Source organism: Diospyros lotus, chromosome 4 (genome assembly GCF_014633365.1).
Source record: "Diospyros lotus cultivar Yz01 chromosome 4, ASM1463336v1, whole genome shotgun sequence".
NCBI lineage: Eukaryota > Viridiplantae > Streptophyta > Magnoliopsida > Ericales > Ebenaceae > Diospyros > Diospyros lotus.
In genome coordinates, this window is record NC_068341.1 from 16582638 (window position 1) to 16610628 (window position 27991).

Consider the following 27991-nt stretch of genomic DNA (forward strand, 5'->3'; position numbering starts at 1 on the left):
ACTATACTTATTTACTTCCTCAACTATAGTCTGTCCACACACAACTAAGCAACTAATAACCTCAAGCAATAAACTAATGCTAAACTCAATCTTACTATATAGAGATGAATCCCATGAAATCCTTTAGAGACAGTTGAGTATTTCTTTGCTACCTCCACATTTCTATGACTTTTCACTAGCTGTCACCCATATCGCATATCCACATGCTCTTATGCTCAAGTCTGCTGTTGGGCTCCGATCACTGACATGAGTTTTAACGATTGCCCCAACTGTGCACCATTAAGGGTCACAACTTGCCCACTAAAGGCCACTTAAAGGAACCATTTGTCTCCCATATTTTACCTCTACTTGATAGTGGGAGAATAAATTCGCACAAAAATACATCAAATTCTTGAATCCGCAATGATTTCAAGTTTATTGAAAACGTTGTTTGACCTAACACTTCGATACTTTACCTCTTTCTGATTCAAACATACACTAACGACTCATGGAAGAAATGTCTCTCAACGATGTCCAAGTCGTTTTAACACAACTTTCATTTCATTTTATTCCATTATACATACCATAGCAATAACCCACGCTTACTGTATTATTTGGTACAAATAAATAGATACGTTACTCATGATACTACAACCCAATACTCCTTATTTTTCCCTCTATCAGTATACTAGTACAATTACATCCTTGCTATGAGGTATTCCTTTTGTTCCCCTCAACACGGAATGTGGCTTCATCTACCAAGTAGCCCCCAATTTGCAGTCTCTGATTAATTTACTACCCATCAATACCATATCTCCCAACGTAGTCACAAACAGATAATAGCGCAATGAAATCCTAGAAATGAAGGCATGACATACAATAGACGGTGCAATAAAAGAATATGTCGAACTTGCATAAGATAGGACACAAACATCAATACAATACTATATAGCAAGAGCATACCTTGAATACAATCTTTCCTCTTTTTTTGTATCCGTTGCTTACACATGGGATCTATCAATAGCAGTAGGGCGTAGTGTCTAAGGCAATGCTAGTTGTGGAGTTTCCCTCAACATCCTGGGCACTACTAGCCCCTGATCAGATCTCTTACCTTGCCCCTCTAATCCCTGTTCTCCGCTCTAAGGTAGTTGTGTACAACTTTTAACTTTGTGGCCCTTTTGACCACTTCGAAAACAAATCACCTCCACGACTTGGTTTCGAGGATAATCCTTCCTAACATGTCCCTTATGCTTCTTACCACATAATTTACATGGAAAAATTCATATTATATCTTTGCTTGACCATTTCCTTTTCTTGTCGTTGTTGTGGCCCTAGAAAACACTCGTCCCTTCTTGAGTTGCTTGCCCATTATTGTTCCTGGCTAGATTACCCCACCCGGCTCTCCCTATTGTGCCTAGTTCTACCTCAACTGATTAGCAACGAGCATATCCATTGTCTGCAATATTCTTGCCAAGGTCCCTTGCATCTCTGACATCTCCTGATGCAAATCCCACTAGACTCCCCTAGAGTCTCAAATGTAGGGTGAGCACTAATTTTCTTGCACAACCAACATATTTAAAATTTGAATCCTTATTTAAACTTACATTTAATTGGTAGATAGATTCCTAACTCTTTCCCACATTTCTATGTGTACAAAGACTCATCCCAAACCTGTTCTGATACCAAACTGTGGCAACTCCACCCTTGGAGTCCCCAAACCAAGGAATCTAGGGGAGAGTGCCAAAAAGAATGGTACAGTATAAAAATCCAAACACAAATTTTCACAAACTCCTATCTTAAAACAATAGAAGCCATTAAATTTCACTTACATTATCATACATTTATCATACACTATACGATTGGGCTCAACCACCTATTCACCTCGAAGAAATACAACTAAGCCCATAGTACAAAATCTAGACTGATTTCCTTCGCTAAAAAATCATCACCAATACCTTTTCTTCAAGAGAGCTCTATACATATGACTATCAACCGATGATCAAAATCAAGCTTCGCTAAGCACACCCGCAACCTCATATTTTTTCCTTACTTGGAATGATATAAAACAAGGTTAAGTCACAAGACTCAGCAAGTATATAGAGGAAATGATGACAGGGCTGAAAGATGACTTACCCACAAACATCACACATTCATGCCATGTGTAGTACACTAAGCCATACCATGAATCATAATACCAAGCTAAAGACATAAATGCATAAATGCACACATATGGTCTTTGGGGCCCATATAAGAGACACACCCAACGGCTCCCAAGGCCTTGTATACAAACTTGTTGCAACTATGAACTACCTGGCACAACATCAACATGAGCTAAAGCTCTCATATCGCAACCATGAGCCGGAGCTTTCATACCGTATCCATCATGAGACGAAGCTCTCATACCGTATCCATCATGAACTAAAGCTCTTATTCGATATCCATCATAAGTTGAAGCTCTCTTTACATCGAGCCAAAGCTCTCTTAGGTATACCTCGTGGATAAATCCCAACTTTTCACTAGTTTGGAAAGAGGTACTTTGATAACTTGAAGAATACTTTTTGGGTCTTTCTTTAGTTTCTCAAAAAAGGTCAAGCTATCACCCAATTGATTAGTTTGGCTCCTCTAGTGTTTCTCACTTCGTTGGGTCACTTCTAGTTTAGTCTTGAGGGGACATTCTCCACATTCGCCTTAACTTTCGCTCTTGGGATACTCCCCACGTCGACGGGATACTCCCCACCTCGACCTAAAGAGCCTTTATTTTCTTTGCATGCTCAACTAGTTGGATATTCTTGCTCATTAAGGTCTCCTCAATCTTGATTAGCTTGGTGGAGATATTTGCCAGATGTTTGTAAAGCTTCGAGAAGTAGAGGGATAGTTAATACGGGAACAAAACTGGAAAGAGGATTATAACAAATCGAAAAGAAGTTTCTAGAAAGAATGAACTTGCTTGACAAAAAATCTTAAAGTTTAGATCAGTGAGACAGTTGGGTTTAGTTTTACAATGTTAGTCTAGTTAGCTAGAGTGTTGGTACCAAGGACCAGATGCTGAGTCATGTCCCCATTCTTAAAGTTGTTTTTAAGCTGCCCCGACCATTTTGGCCTACTGACTAGGCCCTAAAGATGGTCCTTATTGCCATTATCATAAGCTTGAACCTCTTCCCCTTTCTCTTCTAAGGGTCAAGGAGGGGGGCCTTAATGCAAGGTGCTTGGGGAACTGGTTGAGAAGGCCTTGAGGGAACCTTTTTACATAGGGGCCCCCCTCGTGTAACACCCCACTTTCTCGAACGTGTTATAACTTAGGGCAATTCTGTGATAAAAAAAATTTTCTAATTAAAATTATGACTAAACCATATAATTGCTCTTATCCATCCCAAAAATTTCATATATTTAATTCAAAAGAGAATCATCATAAACATCAATTACGGAAGCTAGAATCGAACCTAACATCTTGACATTAATCACAAATAAGGTTATACATCATCATTCCTAAAACGTTAATCATAAATTAGATCTTACATCATGGTTTTTCAAAACGTTCAGATTTCAAAGTAGTAGAACTTAAATACATGTGCTACATAATGTACATTCAATTCAATTCATTTCAATTCATCATGCACTTGGAAAGTGCCGTTTCATGTCTCATTCATCCTCGTTTTTGCTATAATCTTCATCTGGAATGTTTGAATATTTCAAGGGAAAAACCCAAGTTAGATGATGAATCTTCTAAGTAAGGGAACAATAAATATATTTTCGTGCATGGATGCAATATGCAAAATGTCATTTTCCATTTCATTTCGGTTTGAGTCGATCGCACCCAATTGCTGCTCCCCATTTTTACAGCCTTTTTCCCAGATCAAGGTGTATGGGTGCACTCTTGGTAGAGCAGCGATGCTAGTCCATAATCCCAGACCCTTATGCGATGCATGATCAATAATATCATCGTGAACATATGCACATTTCATCATCAATACATGTAAATGCAATTTACATGACATATTCATATCAATGCATGACAACATGATAAAATCATTTACTTAAAATTGGGTTTAGGGTCGAACCACTTGCCTTCTCAAACTTATTGGGCTATCTCAATATTCGCACATTGCCTCGAAATACGTGCATCGTCTCGATTTGCTTGCCAACCTCCAAATTCGCACAAGTCATTTCAACTTAAGCCGCAAAGCACCCTATTCATCATATTTATTTAAATAAGTATTACAACATATTTTTTTTCATAATTTCTTGCATTTTCTTTATTTTTATTTTTCTCTATTTCTTCCTATTTTTGCTCAATAAATCCAAACTAAATATTTCTCAATTATTTTCTTAAATATTTCATTATAACAATTCATAAAATAACTTTCCTAATTTTTTGAAATTTTCTAAGAAATTTTCCTCACCTCGACTTAGTCTCTCAGGCTTCATCGGTATGCGTGACATTGCCTCGATTTTCGTGCATAACCTTGATTCCTGAGCCCTGCCTCAATTCTCGAGCACCACTTTGATTCTCGTGCACGGCCCTAATTCTGGGCCAAAATCTCTGGAATATTAATAAAATATTATTTCCTATTTTTCTAGCATTTTTCAAAATTTTTACTTCATTTCTTTTTCTATTCTTTTTGTTTTTTTTTTTTTTGTTCTTCTTTCTTCTTCCTCATTCTTCTTCTCCTCCTTTGTTCTTCCTCTTCCTGTGTGCAGCACCTGCACATGCCGCCAGCCGCCACCACGGCCAGCACCGTCGCAGCCACCTCGACCATCCTCGATGTGAGCGGCCACTGCTGTGCACGCAGCAGCTCGCTAGACGCTTGCCTGCACCTCCAGTCGCATCCATCCGTCTTTGCTTCGCCAGTGCGTCACCGTCGTAACACCCCAGCTGCTGCAACAGCAGCTTCGCTACTCGCGGCTATTGCGGCCAGTTATGGCTGAATTCGACTAGCTCTTTCTTTCTTTCTTTCTTTCATTTTGTTTCTGCCAAGCTCTCGACTTCTCTCGGCCTCTCTCTCTCTCTCTTCTCACAAGCTTAGCCCAAGCTCTCAGCTTCTCTAGGCCATGCTCTGCTCCCATTCCATTTTTATATACATACATATATATATATTTATATATCCACTTGTAGAAGAAGATAAGCCTTAGCCACCACTCTCCGACATTTCTTCCAAACTCTCATCCCAATGCCCTTAATTGGTGCAATTTATCCCTTAATTGTTGCAAATTTGCCCCCCTCATGCGTGCATACCTATCACTCAGTGTCTGTCATTCTTGCCATCACACGCATTTATATATATACTTATATATATTTCACTAATATAATTATGAGAAAATACACATTTAATCCCCATATTTCATCCTTATTTCATTTGAAAACTTTATGCAATTACAAATACACTCTCTATCATGCAAATTAATTTGCATTACGATACCGAAAATCTAAAATTAATAATTCCAAACTTACTTGATAAGGACAATTTCGTCCATGTGCCATGCATCACCGGACCTTTGTTTCGTCCCGAAACCACTTCAGGGTTGATCCTTACAAAAAACCAGAGCCTTCTCAAAGTCCCATTGACTTCCTGGGAGTCCCCTACGATGATTCAGTTTTTTCAGCCTAAATCAAAGCTGTACTGAAAACTGTCTCAATTCTAATTTCTTTTAATATTATAAATCCTATCTCGGAACGCTCATCGAGACTATATTATTTTTCTTAGACATTTACATTCCGGGACACTCCCTGCAATCGATTCGGTACTTATAACTATAAGAAATTATTCTTAAATCCTAAGTCTTTTGATAATTTCACCTATGACCTATGTTAAAATTACTCTCGATCCCTTTAGAAAATTTGAGATATTACGCCTCGGACCCCTCTTGCTCTCTGCCTTCTTAGTTTCTTTCTTGGCCTCATCGCCTCCAAAGACTTGTGACTCGTCCAAAATTTGCTCTACCATCATAGGAAACTGAAGAAGTGTAAGTTGAGCACGAATGAAAATAAGAAAAAAAAGGGGAAGACGGAAGAGGATAGTCTGAGAAGGGCCTCAATTTTGAAGAATTTTGAAAGGAAATGCCACTTAATCTTAAGCAGTGATCGCTTATGAGCCTCCCAACACTAATATGCTCTAGAGAACTTATTTTTTAATGACTACTTTCTCCTCCGTGGTCATCTTGATGGATGGAGCTTTAACTTTCCCTTTCCTATAGAAAGTCGAGAACATAAATTGACATTTCGAGGTTGAATGAGCAAGAATCAACTTTTCCACCCTTTGATGGAAGATAGGGTGTTAACTATAAAGCACGACAAACAACTATGGTGAAAGGGTATTGCCCTTGTCCACAAGCGATGACTTGAATCAAGGGGAGGAATATTTAAACCTTTGTAGAAAGTGTTTGGTTACATAAAAAAATGGAAAAGAAGAGAAGATCCTCCACGAATTGGGAACTAGTTGGAAGGGGTTTATCTCTGAGATGGAAAAGACCTCAACAACTAGAAGATGGATGGGGAATGCAAAGGCTAACATCCAAGGCATTTGCGCAGATCATAAGAAGCCATCGGGAGCCTTATAACGAAACTATAGGTGAGTATAATAATACTCATTCTTCGATAATTTGAACTAACCATAAGTGCCTCAGTTTCCTCCTTACCAAGGTGAGTACCTTCCTTGGTAAGTGGGGAATTTGAGTTTGAGTTGGAACCCTCGAAATTCTCAGGACCTGCTTAAGAAAACACCATAACCCCCTCCCCCCTCTAGTGACTCTAACGTTTAACCTACCCTTAGAGCCTGAGGAACTAGGGTTAAAATAAGAGCTCGAGTTGGAGCTCCAACTCACATCACTACTCAAGCTCTCTCTCTTTATATCTATCTACTTAGAAAAAGAAGACATACCTAATGAAGATCGAGGATTGAAAAAATCAAGTTTTGAAGAAGACTAAACCAAGGACTCGAAAGCCAAGAATAAGAGAAAATTGGAAAGAATGATGTAAAATGTGGGAAGGCATAGACTAAGGCCTCCTTTTATAAGCACCGAGGGGATGCCAACCGATGTCCGTCTCTATGTAAAGGTGACATGAATGAAAGGAAATGCTAACACTTGGTGAATCATGCAAGGGTTTAATCCATTTTCAAAACCTTTTCAAAAACACAATAGGAAAAGTATAGGAAATGGAAACAAAAACATCTTGCAAGACTTGATGATAGTAACCATGTACATATTAAGATATACGACAATGGATGAAGATGAAGCCAGTTGTGCTATTGCATTTATTGTGCCACTTGATCCAAACCCTTCACCCTTCAGTTGTGCTCCAATGAACCTCCTTGCACGGTGTAACACCCCGCCTCGCCAGACGTGTCACTATAAAGGTATTTTCGGGAATCCTTTTTTTTTTTTTTAAGTTCATCACGCGTGGTGATTTCAAGAACAATCTTCACATGCAGACAATGAATCCTGAGAACCCCAGTCTTGCCCATTTAACTAACAAGATCAATAATCTTAACAACTAAACGAGACATATTATAACGCAGCGGATACATTAACATCAATACCGTGGCCTACCACGAGTTCCATACAAGATGTTTCTACACCGAACTATGTATTACAAACTACCAAATGATGGCATCATTATCTTACAACTGTTCATACATAAACCGAATTACATACTAAAGCCTCCAGAAAGATACAATGACTACTAAACACCATTGGCCCTCAACTGGCCACGTCCTTCGCCCTCACAGTAGTCCCTGACTGGAACGTTTGAATGTTCCAGGGGCATAACCCAGATTAGATGATAAAACATCTAAGTGATGGCATGCAACAGTTTATATAATGCATGAAAGACGTACGAACATGTCATATAGACACAACAACATGCAACACGTCTAACTTGAGAAATCTCCCTGACATACTCAACCTCCTGTGAAAATCCATTCTACGCATCGTTGGGGTTGACCTTGCCGCGACATACTTAATCTCTCGAGTGCCCTACCGTGTCACTCGTTCACTTGGATTAATCTTGTCCCATTCTCAAGAAGACCTCATCCCATCCCATACGGACCCAACAACGACACGAAAAACCAATGCCCCGATGATATGAAAATCACATGCCATGCATCGACTCTTTTATAAGTAAAACAGTTGATACAATATACCACATGATCAATATACAAATGATGCTACAAGTACATAAGTAAAACGCATAAGCGTAGCATCCCGAGTTCTGGTAAGACCGCTCACCTGAACTCACTACACTCACACCAAGACATTTCCGAAACAAGGGTAAAACTAGAGTCGACCACTCACCTCGAATGTATTCGGATCACCTCGATCCTAGTGCACTGCCTCGATTTGCGTGCCACATCACAAACCTTTGAACTTATACTCAATATTGAGTCACGATACTCCCTAAATATCATATTTAATTAAGGAAGCATTACAATCAATTTTCCTTAATTTCTCCATAATTTTCTCTATTTTCTCCCAATTTTCACCTCAATAATTCCAAAATAATTATTTTCTCAAACTTTTTTTCAAATATTTCAACATGATAAATCCTCATATAATTAAATAAAAATTTTGGAATCCAAATTACCAAAAAGCCCCTGCTCACAGGCCCTCATGCGTTCGGCGCGTGTGAGAGTGAAGGCTGGCGCATGCAGTCACGCGCTACCGTCTTCTTCCTTTTTCCGACCGCCGATGATTGCTTCGATGGCCAAAATGAAGACACCCCCTTGAAACCCCAAGCAAGTCGATCACAATGCCACCGGTTTCAGGCCGAAAGGCCACTGGAAAAGCTTCCAAAAGTCGATTTACAAGCAGCCTTAGGAGGTCTGCTACCCGCTTCCGACGAAGCTCGAAACAGCTTCCAAACTTTGATGAAAACCCTCTAAATGCTCCAGAAACCTTCCTTAATGCCTCGAGACCAATAGCCCTTTATCAAAGCTCCAAAAATCGCACCAAAACGTGGCCAATTTCTTGCAAAATTTTGAAACCCTAGGCTCCCTTTTTATAGCAATTTTCAGCCAAAATCCAGCCAATCAACGGCCAGGACTTGGCCACCAAGCATCCCTCTACTGTATACGACCTCCCCCAAGCCAGCCTCGGCCATCCAATCACCGAAAACGGCCTCCACGTGCGGTGGATTGCAGCGGTCGATTTTGCCTTGCTCGTTCACACTGCCAAATTTCATTTTTTACACTTTGGCCCCCAATTTTCTTCAAATGGCATTTCTGCCCTTTTTCCTTACCCCTTGATCTTTCTAACAATACCGCAAGGATCCACCAGTTTAGTACTTCTCATTTCCCCCTCGAAACTTCCAAAAAATTATCCATTTGACCTCCCTCAGGCAAAATTAGAAAATTACACTTAGGCCCGACTAGTCGATTTGACCTTAAATCCATTCGTTTTAACCCAAAATTACTTAAGGGTTGTTCTACACATAAAATATTGGTTCTTGACACGCTCCGTTGACTTTCTAGATGTCTCCTACGTCGATTCAGTTTTCTCAACCCGGTCGACAGGTGTACCAAAAACTATTCTTGATCCAATTTCTTTTATCACTAAAAATCATAATTCGTATCACTCGTCAATACTATACCATTTTCCTTGGCTACCTAGGGTTCAGGGTACTCCCTCCGGTTGATTCGGTCATCTAAAGGTGCGTCAGTGTATCTTATAGCCTCATTATTTCGATAATTCCACTTATACTTTTTATTAATTTCCATTTATAGCCTCAAGAAAACCCTGGGTATTACACACGAGCAGTCATGAACCACTTCCAATGGCTCCTATTTTATGACTAGTCTGCCCTTACTTATGCAAGGGACCAAGTTAGTTCACACCTATGTAACAAACGAAACCCTTTGTGAAGCTTATGTGCTAAACAAGCTTTTACAAAGGTGCCACAAAGCTATTCAATGATTCTCTTAGGATGAACATGATTGTCTCACAACCAAAGAAATAAGTAGGAGAGCAAAGTGAGAAAAGAAGAAGAAAGTGACAACAACTGTTGCAAGAGAGAAAGAGAAGAAGGTAAAACAGCTGATAGACAATATTTGCACTAATGTTCAAAATCAGTCAAACCCCATATGAAAAGAATTTTCCTCTTCATTTTTTTTTTTTTTTTGTCTCCCACTCTTTTCTCTTCATTAAATGACTTACAACCTTATTAAATGAAGGCTACAATAGCCATTAATGGCGATTGCAGAAAGAAATAGACAAGAAAATGAAGCACAAGTGATATCGCACGTTTTGAAATAGTTAACCATTTCAACATAAATGGTAGGCAATTTTAGTCATTTCACCAAACTGATTAATTCTTCTTCTTCTCCCGTTTCTAACTCTCAATTAATTGCATCAAGGCTTATCATTACCTCTTAATAGCCTTTCCACTAACTTTTAATGGAACTAAGACCTCTCATTAACCCTTAATGGCATACTTGTCATCTCTTAAAGATTATCCACCAACTTTTAATGGTCTCCCATTAATTTTGTTCATTTGTTAACTCCTTAACAACATTCATCATCATTAACAGTTATGCATCACTAATATGATGTTGTGCATAGTTTGCATATAACCTTCTAGGTTGATGACTGAGTAGCAATCCAGACACATCAACCATATTGACGCCAATTGAACATTTTGATCTACAATAAGGATCTCCCCATCTTCTTAAAACATCCCAAAAGGTCCTGAGTGACAATTAACATTATGTTAAGACAATCCTATCAGTAGTGAAGTCATTACTTCAAGTGAGTCTATTCGGGCATTCGATTATCGTGCACTATAATCCTTTCATCGAATAACATCCCGATTGAGTGAGAGTCATGAGTTGATCAAACTCACATGGCTCAGTAGTTATGCCAAGATCTAGTATGGTGTGATCTAGATGACACATCGAAACTTTTTTCGACATTGAAAACTCATTTCTGATCGTGCTCACCTTGGCCAGGGGTTTTACCAATCACAAACCAACAATGATCGCAAAGGATATTCACTTCACACTAGAGGTCAATGAATCCCATTAACAATCACCCGCCTCCATATATTACTTACTGCATAGAAACCACATAGACGACATTCTTACCTCCTAATTAAGTGGTTTTGCTTAACGATAAATCTTCGACATCAGCATACAAGATAACTGTGTTGTCTCTAGTCCAAGCACCAGTTACACAAACGAAGCCAACAATTGATCATTAATCCTCTCAGCCATGTGATTTGTTACTTGCGTCACTTTCAGTAGATGTTCAACCAACATCTATCCATATGTCTACTATTTACATCTCATGTAGTATGGCATGTGACTTACCATCATTTATCATTAGTATTTCATACTAATCGAATATAGTCCATAATCAATTAATCTTAGTCTCTTTTAGAGAAATAGTAGGATTATGATTCACTTTAAAAAATCTTGTATTATAAATCTTTGTAACATATTCTTAACAGCTTAAGAATAAGATCATAAAAACATTTAAGGACTCATTTATGTATAATTGAAGAGGTATGAATGAAGATATGACCATTTATTAATTTGCAAGATTTGCATTATTAGTCCTATTATATACACCCTAAAAGTCATCTAAATCTAGCATTATAACACTAACACTAACAATAACAACTTCTCATTCACTTATTTGCAAGCACAATGAGGTGGAATAATGTCATTGCCTATTGATTTGAAATATCTAGCTAATGGTCAAGCTTGATATTAAATACCAAGTGTGTAGTGGTCCGGAGATTGAAAGACACCTTTTCCATTACTCCTTAGCTTGACCCTTGCGACACAACCAAGGGAGTAGGAGGGCAAGTGATGACGAGGGATTCTAATCTTAGGAAAAAGTACTAAAATACCCTTTTTGCTAGAGCCCCTAAAGTGACATGTGGCCAAGATCACCTTGGGCCTGGGCTAAGACCAATGGGCACCATGAGTTGTAAATCTAAAGCCCAAATGTAACCTAGGGAATATGGAGCCCAAGTGAAAGAAATGGCCTAAAAAACTAGATTTGGACTCAAATTTGGACTTGAGCCCACACCATGATCATGGCCATCCATCTCGTTTATATCCAATCACTCATGTGGCACGATCAAGGCCTTTCATTGGTTCCATAATGCACCTATATAAAGGCGTGAATTCTAAGAGTTAGGTATCTCATTAATTACATAATTATTGCATTATTATTACATCACTCAATCTCGAGCCTTATAACTGACTTGATCGTTAGAAGAGATACTGAGGGATTGAGCCCAGTCTTCCTTTTGTAGTTCAAGTAGGTCCCAAATAAAGTTGAAGTTGAGAATGGCTAGAACACCTCAAGGCCAAGAAAAACTAATCACATGCATATCTTTTGGATGAATCAAGTGGTAATCGACTCTAAGACATTGTCATAAATATTTCATACACTTTCTCTCTTGTTTAATTAAGGCTAAATTATCAAAAACAAAATATACAATATTTTTAAAAATAATAAAAAAATCTAGAAAATCATGTTTTTCTTCCCATCTTATATAGTTTTTTATTTCACTACAATTTTGCAAAACCCATTTCACATTTAATATCTCTATCTCATTTTTATTATCAATCGTTAGCCACTTTTCCTGGTTGTCTCTTCTATTGTTGTCGTCCTCTAGTCAACCACTCTTTTATCATCATCCTCCTCTCTCTCTCTCTCTCTCTCTCTCTCTCTCTCCTCACACACCTACATATGTGTCCACACTGTCAAGATCTAGAGTTAGCAACCCTAATCTAGGGACATCAAACCTAAATCTAGATTCTGTGCTCCCAGATTTGGAGTTACTGAATTCGAATCCCCCGCCTCTCTCTCTCTCTCTCTCTCTCTCTCTCTATATATATATATATATATTTGTGAATAAAAAAGAGTGGACAAAATGAAGATAATATTACATATACACACATGCGCATTCAACAAACATCAAAGTGAAACAAAAAGTTTGCATCATTAATTGAGAACAAGTTCTCATAGCATTTACTTTTATAAAATATCAAAAAATATATATTTTTAATTTATAGTATAAAGTTGAAAACTAAAAAATATTTTCGAAGTAGCTAGAACTTATTGTCCTACAATACATAGTTTATGCCCCAGCTTCCTAGTTTCAGCACCATGTCTAGGCCTACACAGATATAGTTTTGCAGCCATTGTTCTGAAACTGCTTCAGGCAAAGCTTCAGGAAGATGGGCTTGTGTTCGTCTTCTTCATTGGTTGGCACGTTTCCTAGTAGCTGCAACTTCTGATTGCCGGTCACTTCTCAAAAAAGCTACGGTGTCTGTTTGCAGCCATTGTTTTGGTCTTTTGCCTCTTCAATTTTCATCTCAAACCTCTTCTCCTGCTTGTGGTGCACAGGTCACAACAGCGTCTGCCACCGTGAGGAGGATCTTGTCCTCTCCGATCAAGTCTGCAAAGCTGGATGCGTGCAGCTTGTCGATCACCGCTCGTCCAGGATTCGCCAGAACAAGCTATACAACAACAGCAGGAGAGGACTCGTGTTAAGGCAATGCGCATTGCAGGAGCATGCTATAGCATAAGTTGTCAATAGAGTTACATGTACATATCTCATCCCTCAACATACAGATTTTTCCGTGGTATACTTAACCTGAACATCTCTCTTTTGGAGGCTCCTATACAGCTCTTCTAGGGCGTGGATGCCACTGGTGTCGATATCGGTGACAGCTGGAATCAACACACATCATGATGTAAGTACTGCTTTTAAATGGCAAAGGCATATAAACAAGAAGATGCTGGGAAATAGGGACACAGGGTTCTGAGGTCCAAGTACTAACGCGACATCTCAACAATCAAAAATTGGATTTTAGGTAGACATGATGCTTTCAATTGCTCTTCCTCGTCAGTCAGCCATCTCAATATCCTGATCATGGAAGCGAACCGTTAGACTTGAGCTCTTAGAACAGTAACTGAATTAGGAAAACCGAAATCTCCATCTTTATTTGTTAAAATTTGAAGCAGCTGAAGTCTTCTCAATTATGACATCATAACATAAATTTTATGCATGATACTGGTACCTAATTACTTAATCTTGATTCTCCCTTCTAATTTTCTATTTCAGGGTAATTCTCTGAAACATGCTGGGTATGCAATGTATGCTTGGCTTGTTTTCTCTTGATAAGGTTGACAAGAGAAGAGGGCATGCCTCGGTAACAACAGTAAAGTTGCTCCTTCGTGAATGAAAAGTCATGGGTTTGAGTTCTTAAAACAAATTCTTCGTAGAAAAGCAAGGAGAAGGCTGCATACAAATACAATCCACCCCCCTACCTTTCCCTGATATAGTTGGAGTTTGAAAAGTAGATTGCAGAATCAACTCTCACAATCAAAACACCAGGGACCTTAGTTGCTTCAGGATATTGCTGGATGTTCCGGTAAACATTTGTCCTTGGAATCCTTCCAAGAATTGCTGTTCGTGGCCTCGTAACTTGTAGGAGGATTTTAGCAAAGGATATCGAGACCTGTCATGACAAGGATCACATATTCAGTTAGGTGAAACACCTTTTGGTACACAAAAAGAGTTCACAGTGATTGATATCTCGATCTCCTTACTGCAATTAAGAGCCCCGTCTCAACAGAGGCAAAAACAACACCAAAAAACGCTCCCATGCAAGCAATGAAGTCAAATTTATCGATCTTCCATATTAGAATTGCCGCCTCAAAGTCAATTAGCCCGATTACTGCCGATATAATGATGGAAGAAAGAATGGCATTTGGGGTGTACTTAAAAAGAGGAGTGAGGAATTCCAAAGTTAGGAATACAACAATGGACATTATGATATTTGAAACAGCAGTTTGGCAGCCAGCCATGTAATTTACAGCTGAGCGAGAGAAGGAACCTGCAAACACCACAATCATCTTAGCCTCGTTTACAAGCATTCTCCAGTGTCTAACCTCTGAAACTATTCTATACCATATTATTATTCTATGTTTATTTTGATCTGAAATACCAAAACTATGATTTTGACAGACCTTTCCAATAGCAAAGCAAAACTAAATAGTTTTGTTCTGATATTTCCACCTTTGAATAACTCAATAGTTGCATGACTGTGATATCAAAATTATCTATTAATTTTTTGTTACACGAGAAACATTTGAGGTTTAAATGACAACTACATGAAAGCTCCAGATTGAACATTTATCGTTGACCAGATGTACGAGTTTGTTTCTGTGATTTCTACCTACCTGTTGTGACATAGCAGGAAGTAATTGATCCAACAACATTCATTACTCCGAGTGCAACCATTTCTTTGTTTCCATCAAGCTGATAATCCTTCATGGAAGCAAATGTTCTTCCAATTGCTACAGCTTCCTGCTCCCAACCAAACAGAAAAAAAGTTAAGAAAACAAGAGGAACAGGTTAAATTTTCTTCATAACAAGATAAAAGCATATCCAGCTCACCGTTAATGCTATCATGCCGGCCACAACACCAATCCTAAAGCCTTTTAGGAGATTGTCTCCGGTGAAATATATTTTATCAATAGATGGAGGATTGATTCCTTTGTCTATATGCCTCACCTGTACACATCAATACAAGAATCAAATTTCCATCTTTTTCCTTATGAAAAGGAACAGGATTTGAAGGTCTCTATACTGGGAAGGAAGGAAAGAAAGAAAAAAAAAAGAAAAGAAATATATACTTACTATTTGAACTCCTTGCTTCTCTGCATGAGTGACATACACAAAAAAGGTTGATAAGACCACAGAGATAAGCGGAGCGATAGCAGATACCCAGAAAAGTTTTTTGTTCTTCTTCCCCTGCTCTCCAAATCAAATGAGATTCAAGAAATACCTTTTTACCCTACAAAATTTAATATATATATTTATAACTGAAATAATTTGGGAGCTCTTACAATGTACTTGGCAAATAGGAGGAAAGCCAAAAAGGATGATCCAATGACTATAGTCTGCCAGTTCCACTGCAAACAAATTTCAACAAATTAGTGAAAACAAAGTCCATTGCCGTAAGGTACTAGCAGTGGCAATCAAGAGAATGCCACGAAGATAACAGGGTACTTCCCTGGGATCAAGGAACTTACACCATGATTGGCCGAACCAAAAACTGAGTGCAATACAGAAACAATATCTGTTTTCTTTGTGAATTTCTTGATGCCAAGGAAACCTTTTAGTTGCTGTAGAGCAATGGTAATGGCAGCTCCACCCATAAAACCAACAACAGCAGCATGAGATAGGAAGTCAATTAAGAAACCCAATCTGTTCCCATAGCCAAAACAAGATCATTATATGATAGAACTAGATGGAAACAAGAACTTAAAAACAATGGCGTTTGACATTTGAAAAGGTATGTAGGGGAGGTGAGTCTTTGTCACCTTAGAAAACCAAGAGTTGCTTGGGTGATGCCAGCGAAAAATGTAGCTGTAAATGCAAGCCGCAGGTATTCAGCAGCGTTTTCACTAGAATCTATCTCATTCTGAAGCATGGTCCCCAAAAGAAGGGACACCACAGCCACCGGTCCTATAGCTATATCTCGCGAACTACCCATAAAGGAATATACCAGAGGGGGAACAAAGCTGGAGTCTGTAAACAGTTTCAGGGAAAATCAGGAAGAAGGCAATTGAAGGTCTCCAAAACTCACCAAAAAGTAAATCAAAAGGCTATAGCAAGGCAAGCAGTTTGTTTAAGTACTAGGAACTTACACAGTCCATACTGGGGCTCCAAATTTGCAAGCTTTGCATACCCAATATCCTGTTTACAGGTTAAAAGAATAGTTAGAACTGCTCAAATGTAGAAGGAAAGAAGGCCAATTTGGCCCTTGACCTTTTTGATTTTGGTCAATTTAATCCCTGAACTTTTTTTGCATGTTAGGATCAAAGTGAACCAAAACTAGCATTTCAAGGGTAAAATGAACTATTTCAAAAAGTTCAGGGGTTAACTGACCAAAATCAAAAACTTAAGGGGCTAATTTTGCCTTTTTCCAATACAAGAATACTAGGCTTTCTACCATCTTATCTACCTGAGGAATGCAGAGACTTGCAATGGTTAATCCGGCAATAAGATCCCCTCTAAATTTTGAGAAATTGTAATTTCGGACCCATCGAAGAATGGGGAATATGGCTTGCAAGCCAAGAATGAATTTCCGAGACTTGGGTTGATCCTTGAAGTGACGTAGAGGATCATCTGCGAAGAAAGTCTCTTTCACAGTGGTCTTGAACTCATTGAAAAGGTTTTGCTTCGGGGGAAGTCCCACCTTGTGAATGTATGGAAAATTCTGCACCTGATGTTGTGATGATGACAAGCTCCTAATGTCCATTTCTTTTGTGTCATCGGAGTGATGAGCCATTGAAAGGAACACTTAGATTAGCCTGAGATGCAGATAAAACAAACAACTGGTTCTGATTATAAGGACAAAAAGAATGCAAGCGCATGCACACGTGCACGTAATGTGAATCCTAGTTACGAGACAGCACATTCTTATTTCCTAAATCAAAAGGCGGATATACAAACTCTACAAAGTCTATTGGCAATGTTCAAATAAGTAAAATCACATCCCTATAGAAAGGCCCGGTCATACTATCCCTTCAGGAAGCCGCAATTAGCATTTCCTTTCGGAAAAGCCTGATTACAATTGGAATCAGTAAATAGAAAAAACATATAGTTATGGGCAATGAAGGTTAGGAAAATTAAGGCTAACCCTGAAAGATGAACGATGGCAAGCTACTCGGGAATGCAACAATCCCTGAAGACAGGGTTATACTGGGAAGCTCTTATATAATTTTAGAGTCACAGATCAAACTACCCAAGCTGGAATAGGGGCTCAAAACTGCAACTAAGGTATGAATGTGGACTTCTTCCTTGTAACATACATAGTTGACCTTGTGGACGGTTCACAAATGTTGATTTAATTAACTGGCACATGGATTATTCAATAAGCAGCAACTGGTGTCAAGTAGGTCAACTCTTTTCCAATTGTGCTTTTGGAGTAATAAGTAGTGTTTGAAGAGAACTTAATGGCAGGTAGAAATGAAGGACACATGTAAAGCAACCTTTTGCCACCTATTTCTTAATTTGCTGAGATCTCCTTCGTATAACTACAACAAAGTGTTCATAAGAGACTTGCCATGGGGATGTATGTACCTCAATAGTTCTAAACCAATAAAGCAGAAAAAGTGGGGAGGAACTTCTGTCCATCAATACAGGCCATTAGAAAGAGCATATTTTCAGCTCGCATCGAGAATGAGAGTAGGTTAAATTGCCTTTTGCATAAAATCAGGCTTTACAATGAAAACCCGATTAACAAATAACTAAAAGAATCATACGAAAAACTGAAGCAGCAGCATAAATTAATTACTAAGCAGATAGATTATAATAAAGCCAAAAAGGAATTAGAAGATCCAATAAAATAATGGATCAGAAAGTCCAACATATCGTTTCGAGAATTTAAGAGCCACATTGACTCCATCAATAGAATAAAAAATTCCAATTGTTAGTCAGCTGAATGCTAACACATTATAAACTCTGTTCTGCCCACATAATTCCAATGAAAGAAAACAGACAATCTAAATCAAAGCATAGAGAAAACAATAACGCAATAGCTTAAATATCTAACTACCCAGAAACAGTACAAATAGCAACAAAAACAAAAAAGTACCCAGAAACAGTAGAAATAGCAGTCAACAACATCAATCAAAACCATGAAACCTCTCCACAAATGGGTTCTTCACACATTCATGTCCTTTTTGAAAAATCCCAAAAAGTAGAGTTCACAACCCACTTCTTTCTTGACCCTCTTGAATGCCATTGACAGTGGATGGAAAAGTAAAACCCTAGAACAAAAGAGTCCTTTTCCAAGATTCTATTACGCTTTTGAAAAGTATATATGCATGTAGAGTTGTGCACCCATAAGTTGCTGGACAAAAAACAGAGAAAAACCCAATCTGATGACACACCTGATGGTTCTGGAGTTTCTTGAATAAAAAAATAATACAAAAGAAAGCAGGTCTCTCCAGGTTCAATGTACAAGGCAAATTGGCGATGGTTTCATGATGGAAATAAGGGCTCCAGGTTCAATGTACAAGGAAAATTGGCGATGGTTTCATGATGGAAATAAGGGCGGGCGGGCGGGCGGGGGGGGGGGGGGGGGGGGGGGTGGGGGGCGCATGATAGGAAAAAGGCTATTCCTGAATGGGGTTGGGGTACCTAACGTTGTGTTTGGCTGCCGAGAAAATGGTGAGAGGGGGAAAATGGGAAGAAGGGACAGCCACCAGGAGAGGTTTACACAATTCTAGGATCTGACTCGCAGACACGGGGAACCGAGTGTTTGTGGGCCCGGGTGCGGCGAATTGTTGGCGGATTGGAAGTCAGCGAAGTGGGGTCCACACGTGAGAGTTGGGCGAGAAAAGACGCCGTTCGTCGGTGGTGTTTCTTTGGATGGCGATGGATGGACTGCAGGCAGCCACAGATTATATAAAACAGGGAAATCTCTTATTGAATTTGTTTAATTTTAGACATTTGGGGAATTGGGCACAGTGTATATGTCTCGTTGCGCATTTTGCATACGAAAAGTGTTCAGGTTCCAAACCACCATAAATAACTACCAATTCATCAGAGAATTCAAAAAGAATAATATTATTTATTTATATTACAGATTAATTTTTAATTTAATTAATATTTTTTATTAAAAATTAAAAATATATAGGTATTTATGTTTACATCTGCACCTCCTTGTTTTTCTAATAAAAAAATATTAATTAGATTCAAATTTATTTTTAATCTAGATAAATAGTATTACTCTTATAAAAATGTTTTTTTTAATTTTTAATTTTATTTTTCTATAAAATTATTAATTTCAGTCTTCGTAAAAAATTTAAAAGCATCTTCAAATATTAGAAGTATAAAAATTAATTTTTAATTTAAAAAGTTAGCAGAGAGAGAATTTTTTCTTTTTATATGACTAAAAAGGTCACTTGACCAACTTAATTCCCTTTAGGACTAAATTTGGACACTGTTGAACCTCAATATGTAATTAATATTATTAAAATTATCGTTCTTATATGATTTTTTGTCACTCATGTCCTCGATTTTGACAAAAGAAGTAAATTATTAATGGAGACTGTCTTACTACATAAGACAAAAAATCAAACCCACAATCTATTAATGTGAATTCTAATTTATCATAATCTAACCACTTGACATGTGTCCTAAAGATATATAATTAACATTTTTCGTCACTCAAAGATTGTCTTGTACTTGCAGCCAATTCTTTCTTCACTATATAGGGATACAACATTTTTAATCTACCCACCTCCTCCAACTTAATTGGACGTGTATTCACCTCTTCATTCCTTTTTTCTTTATATGTACACAGTGTTAATTTAGATGTATTATTATACTATTTGACTTTAGATTTCTTGTAACAGTTTGAATAATTATACTTTTTTTTTTTTGGCCTATTAACTAGAAAAAATCAAATCTTATCGTACATTTGTGATTTTATTCAAAACTTTCAATTTTGACAAGAACTTGATTAGAAAAATTAGGTGCAATTTTAGCCCATAATCGAAATTGAATGAAGGGGCGTGTGGCTTTGCCCAGGTGGCAAGCCACATAGCAATTTTAGTGGGCCCAACGTTGACTAGCCTTTAAAACAAATGAATTAAAAATAAGTAGGTTAACCGCAGTTAACCCATTTGAGTTATAAAGCATTGGTTTAGCTCAATTGGGCCCTAAGTGAACCAGACCAAATTGAAACCCTAATTGGAGTTGTGAAAGAGGAGACACAAAGAGGAAGACGCCTAGGGGGAAAACTGGAAAATGAAGACGCAAAGAGGAATAGGAGGTCGAGGATGACGTCAAAGAAGAAACAATCGAACGATGAAGAAAGTAATCAAATGACGAAGAGGACGTGGCGAAGGAAAAAAATCGAGGGTTTTGAGGTCCTCATCATACTAGAGCTCCCATACAACACAATGACGAAATGGAGTCGGAAATAAAGCAACATTCGATTTCCCAGCAAAACAAAAGGGTAAGTGGTCCTTCTGCCTTAGTATGGCATGTGTTGTTGTACTTTTGTACATTAGTTTTAATGATGAAAAACATATATTGGTTTAATCCCTAAGTCATGTGTCAAGTGTGTGGTTTTCAATATATATCAATTTCAATATCATGTATCACTTTGTGAAAATGAAAACCCTGTTTTTGGCTAAGTCTGGAAAGTTAGCATCTTATAAAGAAATATATAAGAAAGAGTTTTCTTTTTAGAAAACTATTTCCCAGTAATTTGATATCTAACATTCATTAGTGCTAAAACGATTTTTAATGAATTTTTCATTAAATAGAAAGTATATATTTTGGAGGTGGTATTATTGCTAAAACTTGAGTTTGTACTAAAATCCAAAATCTACTTTCTTATTTATTTGAATTTTGATTTTCTAAGTATTTTTATTGAATCCAAATAGGGGGGACTTCGTTATTTACATTTATGTATTAAAATAAATAGAGGTAAAATATAAATAAAAAAAATGTGGACATTTACTTAAACTAAAGAAATGTAAATAACCTATGATGTATACATGCTATGGATTGTGCTTTCAAGCAAATGTTTCTAAAACTCTGTCATGTTTCTATGCATGTTTCGAAACCCCTTTGAAAAGGTTTTCAAAGTTTTCAATGTATGCTATTTCGAAACATCTATGCAATGTATGTGTTTTCAATTCAGGTTTTGAACTATGTTTTGAATCCTCCATATCATGTTTCGAAATCTCATTTCTAGAGAGGTATGTTTCGAAACCTATATGCATCATGTTTCAAAACCTCATTTTCAGAGAGGTATGTTTCAAAACCTATCATGTCATGTTTTGAAACCTATGACATCCTGTCAGCAAATCATTTGAAAACCGAGATGCATTTGTTTTGCAATTTTTTTTTTATCAAAATTATTTGTTTAATACATTCTCCATGCTATAAGATTCAAATTCAAATTTGAATGTGAGTGCTTTCTCAAAGTGGGAATAGTTTTTGTCTCCCACTCAATGATGTCTCTAAGTGCAAGTATAGCTGGAAATGCTGTATGTTTCGAAACATGAGAAGTATGTTTCGAAACCTATGTGTAAAATTGTGATTTTTTGAAACCTATTATGTATATTTCGAAACCTACTTTTTTGTCTTGTCTCTAACGGCTATAAAACGGCCAGATTTCTATCTTTTGGTATAAATAGTAGGTATTTGAAGACAATAAGAGATTGACAGAGAGACAACAAGCAAGAACAAGTTAGCACACACTAGAGACACACACACAAGCACAAATGATCTAAATCCGTTTGACAAGCATTCAACGAAGATCCATTCATTCATAAATGTGCATTGTGATGTGAAAAAGGAGAAGTAAGTGCAAACAATGAGTATCATCCTCCAGCTCTCCTCACCTCAAGTTAAGAGATTTATACAACCATGTGGTAAGACATTTATTGCTCTTTGGGTTGTAAAGATAAAACGTTATTTATCTTGTTTAAAGTTGTAAGGTTTGAGTTTAGCCTAAAACTCATTTAATGTAAAGGTTTGAGTTGAGCCTAAAACTCATTGTGTCAAAGGTTCGAGTTTAGCCTTAAAACTCACTTGGTGTAAGGTTTGAGTTGAGCCTAAAACTCACTTAGTGCTAGGTTTGAGTTGAGCCCGTAAAAACTCACATTGTAAGGTTTTGAAGTGAACCGTGGTAAAACCCTTGTTGTGGTGATCACTAGTAAAAGTGATTGGGATTGCAAATCCTTCAAGTGGGTAAGCTTGAAGGTAGTGGAGTAGGCGGGTGCCGAACCACTATATATCTTGTATGCAAAGTGTTCTTTAGATTTCATGTATCACTATTGCCTATTGCACATGCTTGCATAAGTCTTGTTATCAAAGTCTAAAATAGTTTTCTTGAGAATAAGTTTATAGATATACATAGAAAACATATCTTTCATATACAAACATTTTTGGTATACTCTTATTTATGTATATCATTTTTACCAAAGATCATTAGTTTGAAATACAAGTCAAAAGATTTTGAACCAAGCAAAACAATAAAGTAGATTTCGAAACATACATTTCATATTTCGAAACTAGTTATAACAGTAAGGTATATTTCGAAACACATATAGTAGGTTTCAAAACCTACTTAACAGAAAGGTTTATTTCGAAACATATAACTTATATTTCGAAACCTAGTATTCTACCAACAATCAAAGTTTTAAATTATCGAAAATCTACCTAATCCCAATTCACCTCTTGGGATATATTTGCCATTATTAGGAACCAACAGCATGAATTTTTTTATTTCATTTATAGTCATGACTTTGATATAATTGATCAATGTGTTTGATTGAAAGCATCTTTCAATCTATGTAGAAATAGTATTGCTCTTGTTTGTTTACTTCCTATCGAAACAATTAATACTTTCGTATAACTCTTGTATATTTTCACTGATATGCATTAGGGTTTTAAAGTTGGGGAAACAATTATTAGGGTATAATTGATTGAGGAATATGACCATAATAATTGGGGAAACAATAATTAGGGTTTCATTGAAATGCATTAAGTTGTTATTTAAACTAAATTGAATTTAATTAGGGTTTTTGATTAAGTTATATTGAATTTAATTATAATGCACTTGTATGTTTTCATCATTATGCATAAGAGTTTCACTAATTGAGAATTATGGCCACAATATTTGGGAAAACAATAATTAGGGTTTCAATGATATGCATTAGGGGGTTATTGAAATTAGGAGATTTATTTAAGTATGGTATTTTCTTTAAGTAAAATTGAATTAATTAGGGTTTAATTAGGGCTTTATTTGATTTGTTAACGGTTGCCCTGTGAAAATATGGGTTGGTGGGAAATTCACTGAACCACGATGTACGTATGTTGGTGGTACCTATTTATTGGGTGGGTGGAAGAATTGCACTCAAATCTCTTATAAGGATATTGTGGCGAAGTGTAAGAAATGAGGTTATGGTGAATTGTATAAGTTAGGGTACTACAAACCGAGGAGAGAGTGGAATTATCAAGCTTTAGTCTATACTGATGATAAAGTTTTAGGATGTAGGAAGAGGGAATATAGTTTGGTTTCCTGAAGATTTACATTGAATGTAAAAAATGTGAGTCAAGTGGAAAGGAGGTGGGTGGGGTTAAGGTGAATGAGGGAATAAACGAGGTACGCGACAATGGGGTATGGGAGGTAGGTGTGAACCACAGAGGATATGATATTCATGTTGATAAGGTAGATTTGAATTCTGAGGTTGGTGTTAATTATGAATCACCAACTGAGATAGTAACAAATGATGAACCTAATTAATGCTCAAGACACAAGTGATGAGGACAGCGAAGAGGATGAGGATTTCAATATTGATACAATCAGTGGGGATGAGCCTGAAAGTGATGATAGCTGGGTTGAGGAGTATGAGACAGATGATGTGGAGTTTGTGATTACAAGGCAAAATAAGTATGCCTTTAAATCAACCACTATTGACAATGGTCAAGAGTTAGCCCTAGATTCTAAATTGAAAAATGATGATGGACACCTTAGTGAATATATGGAGTTTGATGACGATGGTTTTAACACTCCATGTAACAGTGATGAAAGTGATTTATTTGGCACAAAGAAAAATAATAAAAGGTGTTTGGTTTATAACCCATGATGTGACCACATGACTATTAAATTCGAAATTGATATGCTTTTTTGAGAATACCCAACAATTTAAGGAATGTGTCCAACAATATGGGATTTGTAATGGGTTTAATATTAGATGGAAGAAGTCATGTCAACAACGTGTGAAAGCAATGTGTACAAGTGATTGTCCATGGAACATATATGCTGCCAATAAGCAAGGAAAGAGGATAGTTGTTGTGAAAAGACAATGGGGAACATCGTTGTTTTAGGAGTCTAACCAATAGGCAGACCAATTCGAACTGGTTAGCAAAAGAATTCCTTTAAATGTTTAGAAGAAATCCTTCCTATGGTGTACAAGACATGGCCCTATATATGAAGGAAAAATATCTAATAATTGTGTCAAAGTGGGCATACTATAGAGCTAGGATGAAGGCATTATACATACTGAGGGGTAGTTTGGAAACTCACTATTCAAAACTCCATGTATACAAGGTTGAATTACAAAAGGTTAACCCTAAAAGCAAGTTTGAATTTGAGATAGAGTGTACTAGATCTACTGGGCAACCTATGTTCAAAAGAATGCATGTAGGATTTTTAGGCTTGAGGAAGGGATATATGACATCTTGTAGGCTTTGTATTTGTGTTAATGGGTGCTTTCTAAAGACCCTAATAGGGGGTGCATTACTGAGTGCAATTGGAAGAGATGGGAATAGTCAAATGTTTCTTATATCTTGGGCTGTGTTTGAGGGGGAAAATGAGAACAATTGGAGATAATTTTTGGAGCTTTTGTTTGGAGACATTAACATTGTTGATGGACTTGGCCTAACAATTGTTAGTGATCAACAGAAGGGTCTTGCCAAAGCATTAAGGATCTTGTACCTCATGCAGAGTACATAAATTGTGCAAGGCATATTTATACCAACTAGAAAAGGTTATACAAGGGGCAAGAATTTAAGTCATTGTTTTGGAAAACAGTTAATGCAACCCATGAGACAGGTTTTTTTAGTTGCATGCAAGACTTACAAGTGTTGGATGCCACTACACATGATGATTTCATGAAGCAGAATCCGAATAGTTTTTGTAGGGCATTCATTAATACTTGGCCCAAATATGATGTTATCACTTCCAACTTGGTTGGAACCTTCAACGGTCATATATGCAAGGCTAGATGCTTGCTGATTATAGACATGTTAAAAGGGATCCAAACATTTTTAATGGAAAGAATGTATGTAAAAAATGAGATGATGACTAATTATTCAGATGAAATTTGTCCACAGATTAGGGATATGTTGGAAAAGGCAAAGCTGGGGACAAGGTACTGTATTGTGAAACCTGCTATGGGAAATAAGTTCCAAATTGGCATAGGGGACGAAGGCTATGTGGTTAGTCTAGATCAACGGACTTACTCTTGTAGATGATGGGACTTGAGTGGCATCCCATACTCCTATGCATTGGTCTGTATAGACTTCATGAAGCATGTTTGACCTATTTTTGTATATGTTAACCCCATTGGTTTGGAGTTTTTAATGATAGACTCTAATGGTGTGAATCTCTGGCTGGCAGTGGTCGTCGGTGACGGAAAAGATGCAGGGCATCGGAGAAGAAGAAAAGAGAGAAAAAAAAAAAGAAAAAAAATATTATTATTAAATTTTAAAAATAAAATTATATATTTATTTAAAATTTAAAAAATATAGTATATCTATATTGTAATTAAAAATATAAGATAATATATAGTATATTATTAAGTGTATAATTCAATATAAATTATTGTTAAGATGTATGTCAGTAATATATTAATTTATTTAAATAACAATTTTTATTAAAAAGAGTTAATTTTATTATTTAATAACTAAATTTATTGAATAAAATAAGTTTTTTTTTAAATTCAAAGAAAACCTATTTTTTTATTTTCTATTTTAAAAAATAATTTTTCATAATAACAAAAAAAAAAACGCTTTTTCAAAAATTTTAAAACAAACACTTAAAATATAAAATTAAAAATGAATTCAAAATTTAAAATTCAAAACTCAAAACTCAAAACTCAAAATTCAAAATTAAAATATAAAGAGAAAATTAACTAAATTTTTAAATAGTTTAGAGAGCCCTAGATATGTGAAGTAGGGGATTCCATCCTTCACGCCATTTGAATGATGCGTGATTTTAAGTGCTTTACAGTTATTAACTTTTGAATTAAGAAGAACATAAAATATTAAGTTAAGAAGGAAGAATATACATAAATTTGATGAGGGACAAAGCAAGATGTTTTTTAATAATTTAAGAAACCGCAAATATATAAAGCTATTTTTATTTTTTTTTAATCCACTTCATGGCTAAGCAGTAGGATTCTAAAGCTTCTTCAACTTTTCCTTTAATTCGATGAAACTTTCACAACAAAACTTTCATATCAATACTTATACCAGATCATTTGAAATTAATTAAAGAGAACAAAACTCAGGCAGCTAGCAGCTAACAGCTACTTTTAAGAAAGAAAACACAAATCATTATTTGAATAGACGAAGCACATGAGAGATGGCGTTAGCAAAAATAAACTCAAGCAGCTGCCACTTTAGTGGACTCGAACTCCACTGCTTTCTTCAGGAAGCTGTCCTCTTCAAGAAGCATTTGAACCGGCAAGAATCCCAGTCCATTGGCCATGGCGAGCAGCATCCTCTTGGTCTCAGCCTTGAATTCCTGCAGATCTACAGTTCCGCTGGAGTCGCGATCAAACTGCAGGAACAGAGAGTCGTAGATGCAAGCCAGCTCCTCGGGATCCGTCTTTATATCAACTCCGAAATGGGTTTCCACCAACCTCAAGCTCTGCAACTCCCTCAGCATCTCCTCGTAGGAGAGAAGCCCATCATGATTCGCATCAAGCCAAGCGAATCGCTTGCAGACACAGCTGTCGAACGCTTCTTCATCCTCCAGAAAACTCATGACTGTGGAGCCGTCTAACACTTCAACGCTCATGATTTTCTCTCTTGATTGGTTCCGATCGAGACAGAATATATTAATTAGTCGAAAGCAGACAGAAGAAGTTCAAGTACTATGTGAAAACTGTGAGTAATTTTACTTGAAAGGAGAGCTGGGATTCTGTTTGTATTTATAGCTAAGAAGAACAAATAAAGAGCTGGATGCTGTTTTACCAGGCACCCAAAGTGCTTAATTAATTTCTGGCATATCGTTTTGCTGCCCAAGGTTTTTTGAGCAAACACTTAAAAAGGAAGGTTCTTGAAAGCAACCATTTGATTTTAATACTATTAATTAAACAACAACAGTAATAATAATAATAATAATATTTAGGATACATTTTGGAGCATTAATATAATAATAGGAATTTAGAAGCTTTGAACGTCAAAGAAAAGAAGAACCCACGAAGAACATAAGAATTAACTCGATCC

General features: G+C 36.8%; 3 protein-coding genes across 6 annotated transcripts in view; all 3 read right to left on the reverse strand.

Moving 5' to 3' along the window:
• Positions 1–19046, reverse strand: part of LOC127800280 (sulfate transporter 1.3-like) — a 29990-nt gene extending 10944 nt beyond the window's left edge. The window contains exon 1 of one of the 2 annotated variants that reach the window (XM_052334802.1): positions 18898–19046. The gene's annotated coding sequence lies outside the window, so the exon portion shown is untranslated. Of the gene's footprint in view, positions 1–18599; positions 18748–18897 lie in introns of those variants that run through there. The other variant, XM_052334804.1, reaches the window with a different exon arrangement.
• On the reverse strand, positions 12901–19046 carry LOC127800279 (sulfate transporter 1.3-like). 3 transcript variants are annotated; one of them, XM_052334796.1, is made up of 14 exons: positions 18898–19046; positions 16965–17313; positions 16648–16696; positions 16321–16528; positions 16030–16204; positions 15844–15909; positions 15635–15748; positions 15392–15508; positions 15175–15301; positions 14542–14828; positions 14260–14450; positions 13770–13855; positions 13583–13659; positions 12901–13445 (listed from the first exon to the last, which is right to left on the reverse strand). In XM_052334796.1, the coding sequence occupies exons 2-14, from the start codon at positions 17289–17291 to the stop codon at positions 13302–13304; spliced, it is 1968 nt and encodes a 655-aa protein (XP_052190756.1). In that variant the 5' UTR covers positions 17292–17313; positions 18898–19046; the 3' UTR covers positions 12901–13301. The 3 variants fall into 3 exon arrangements, with proteins under 3 accessions (XP_052190756.1, XP_052190759.1, XP_052190757.1); XM_052334799.1 differs by lacking the exon at positions 18898–19046 and adding an exon at positions 18600–18747; XM_052334797.1 differs by lacking the exon at positions 18898–19046 and adding an exon at positions 17643–17782.
• Positions 19047–26866: 7820 nt separating this feature from the next.
• LOC127800404 (uncharacterized) lies at positions 26867–27755 on the reverse strand. The gene has a single exon (XM_052334991.1). It carries the CDS (start codon positions 27558–27560, stop codon positions 27144–27146), a length of 417 nt encoding a protein of 138 aa, XP_052190951.1. The 5' UTR covers positions 27561–27755; the 3' UTR covers positions 26867–27143.
• Positions 27756–27991: the final 236 nt, after the last annotated feature.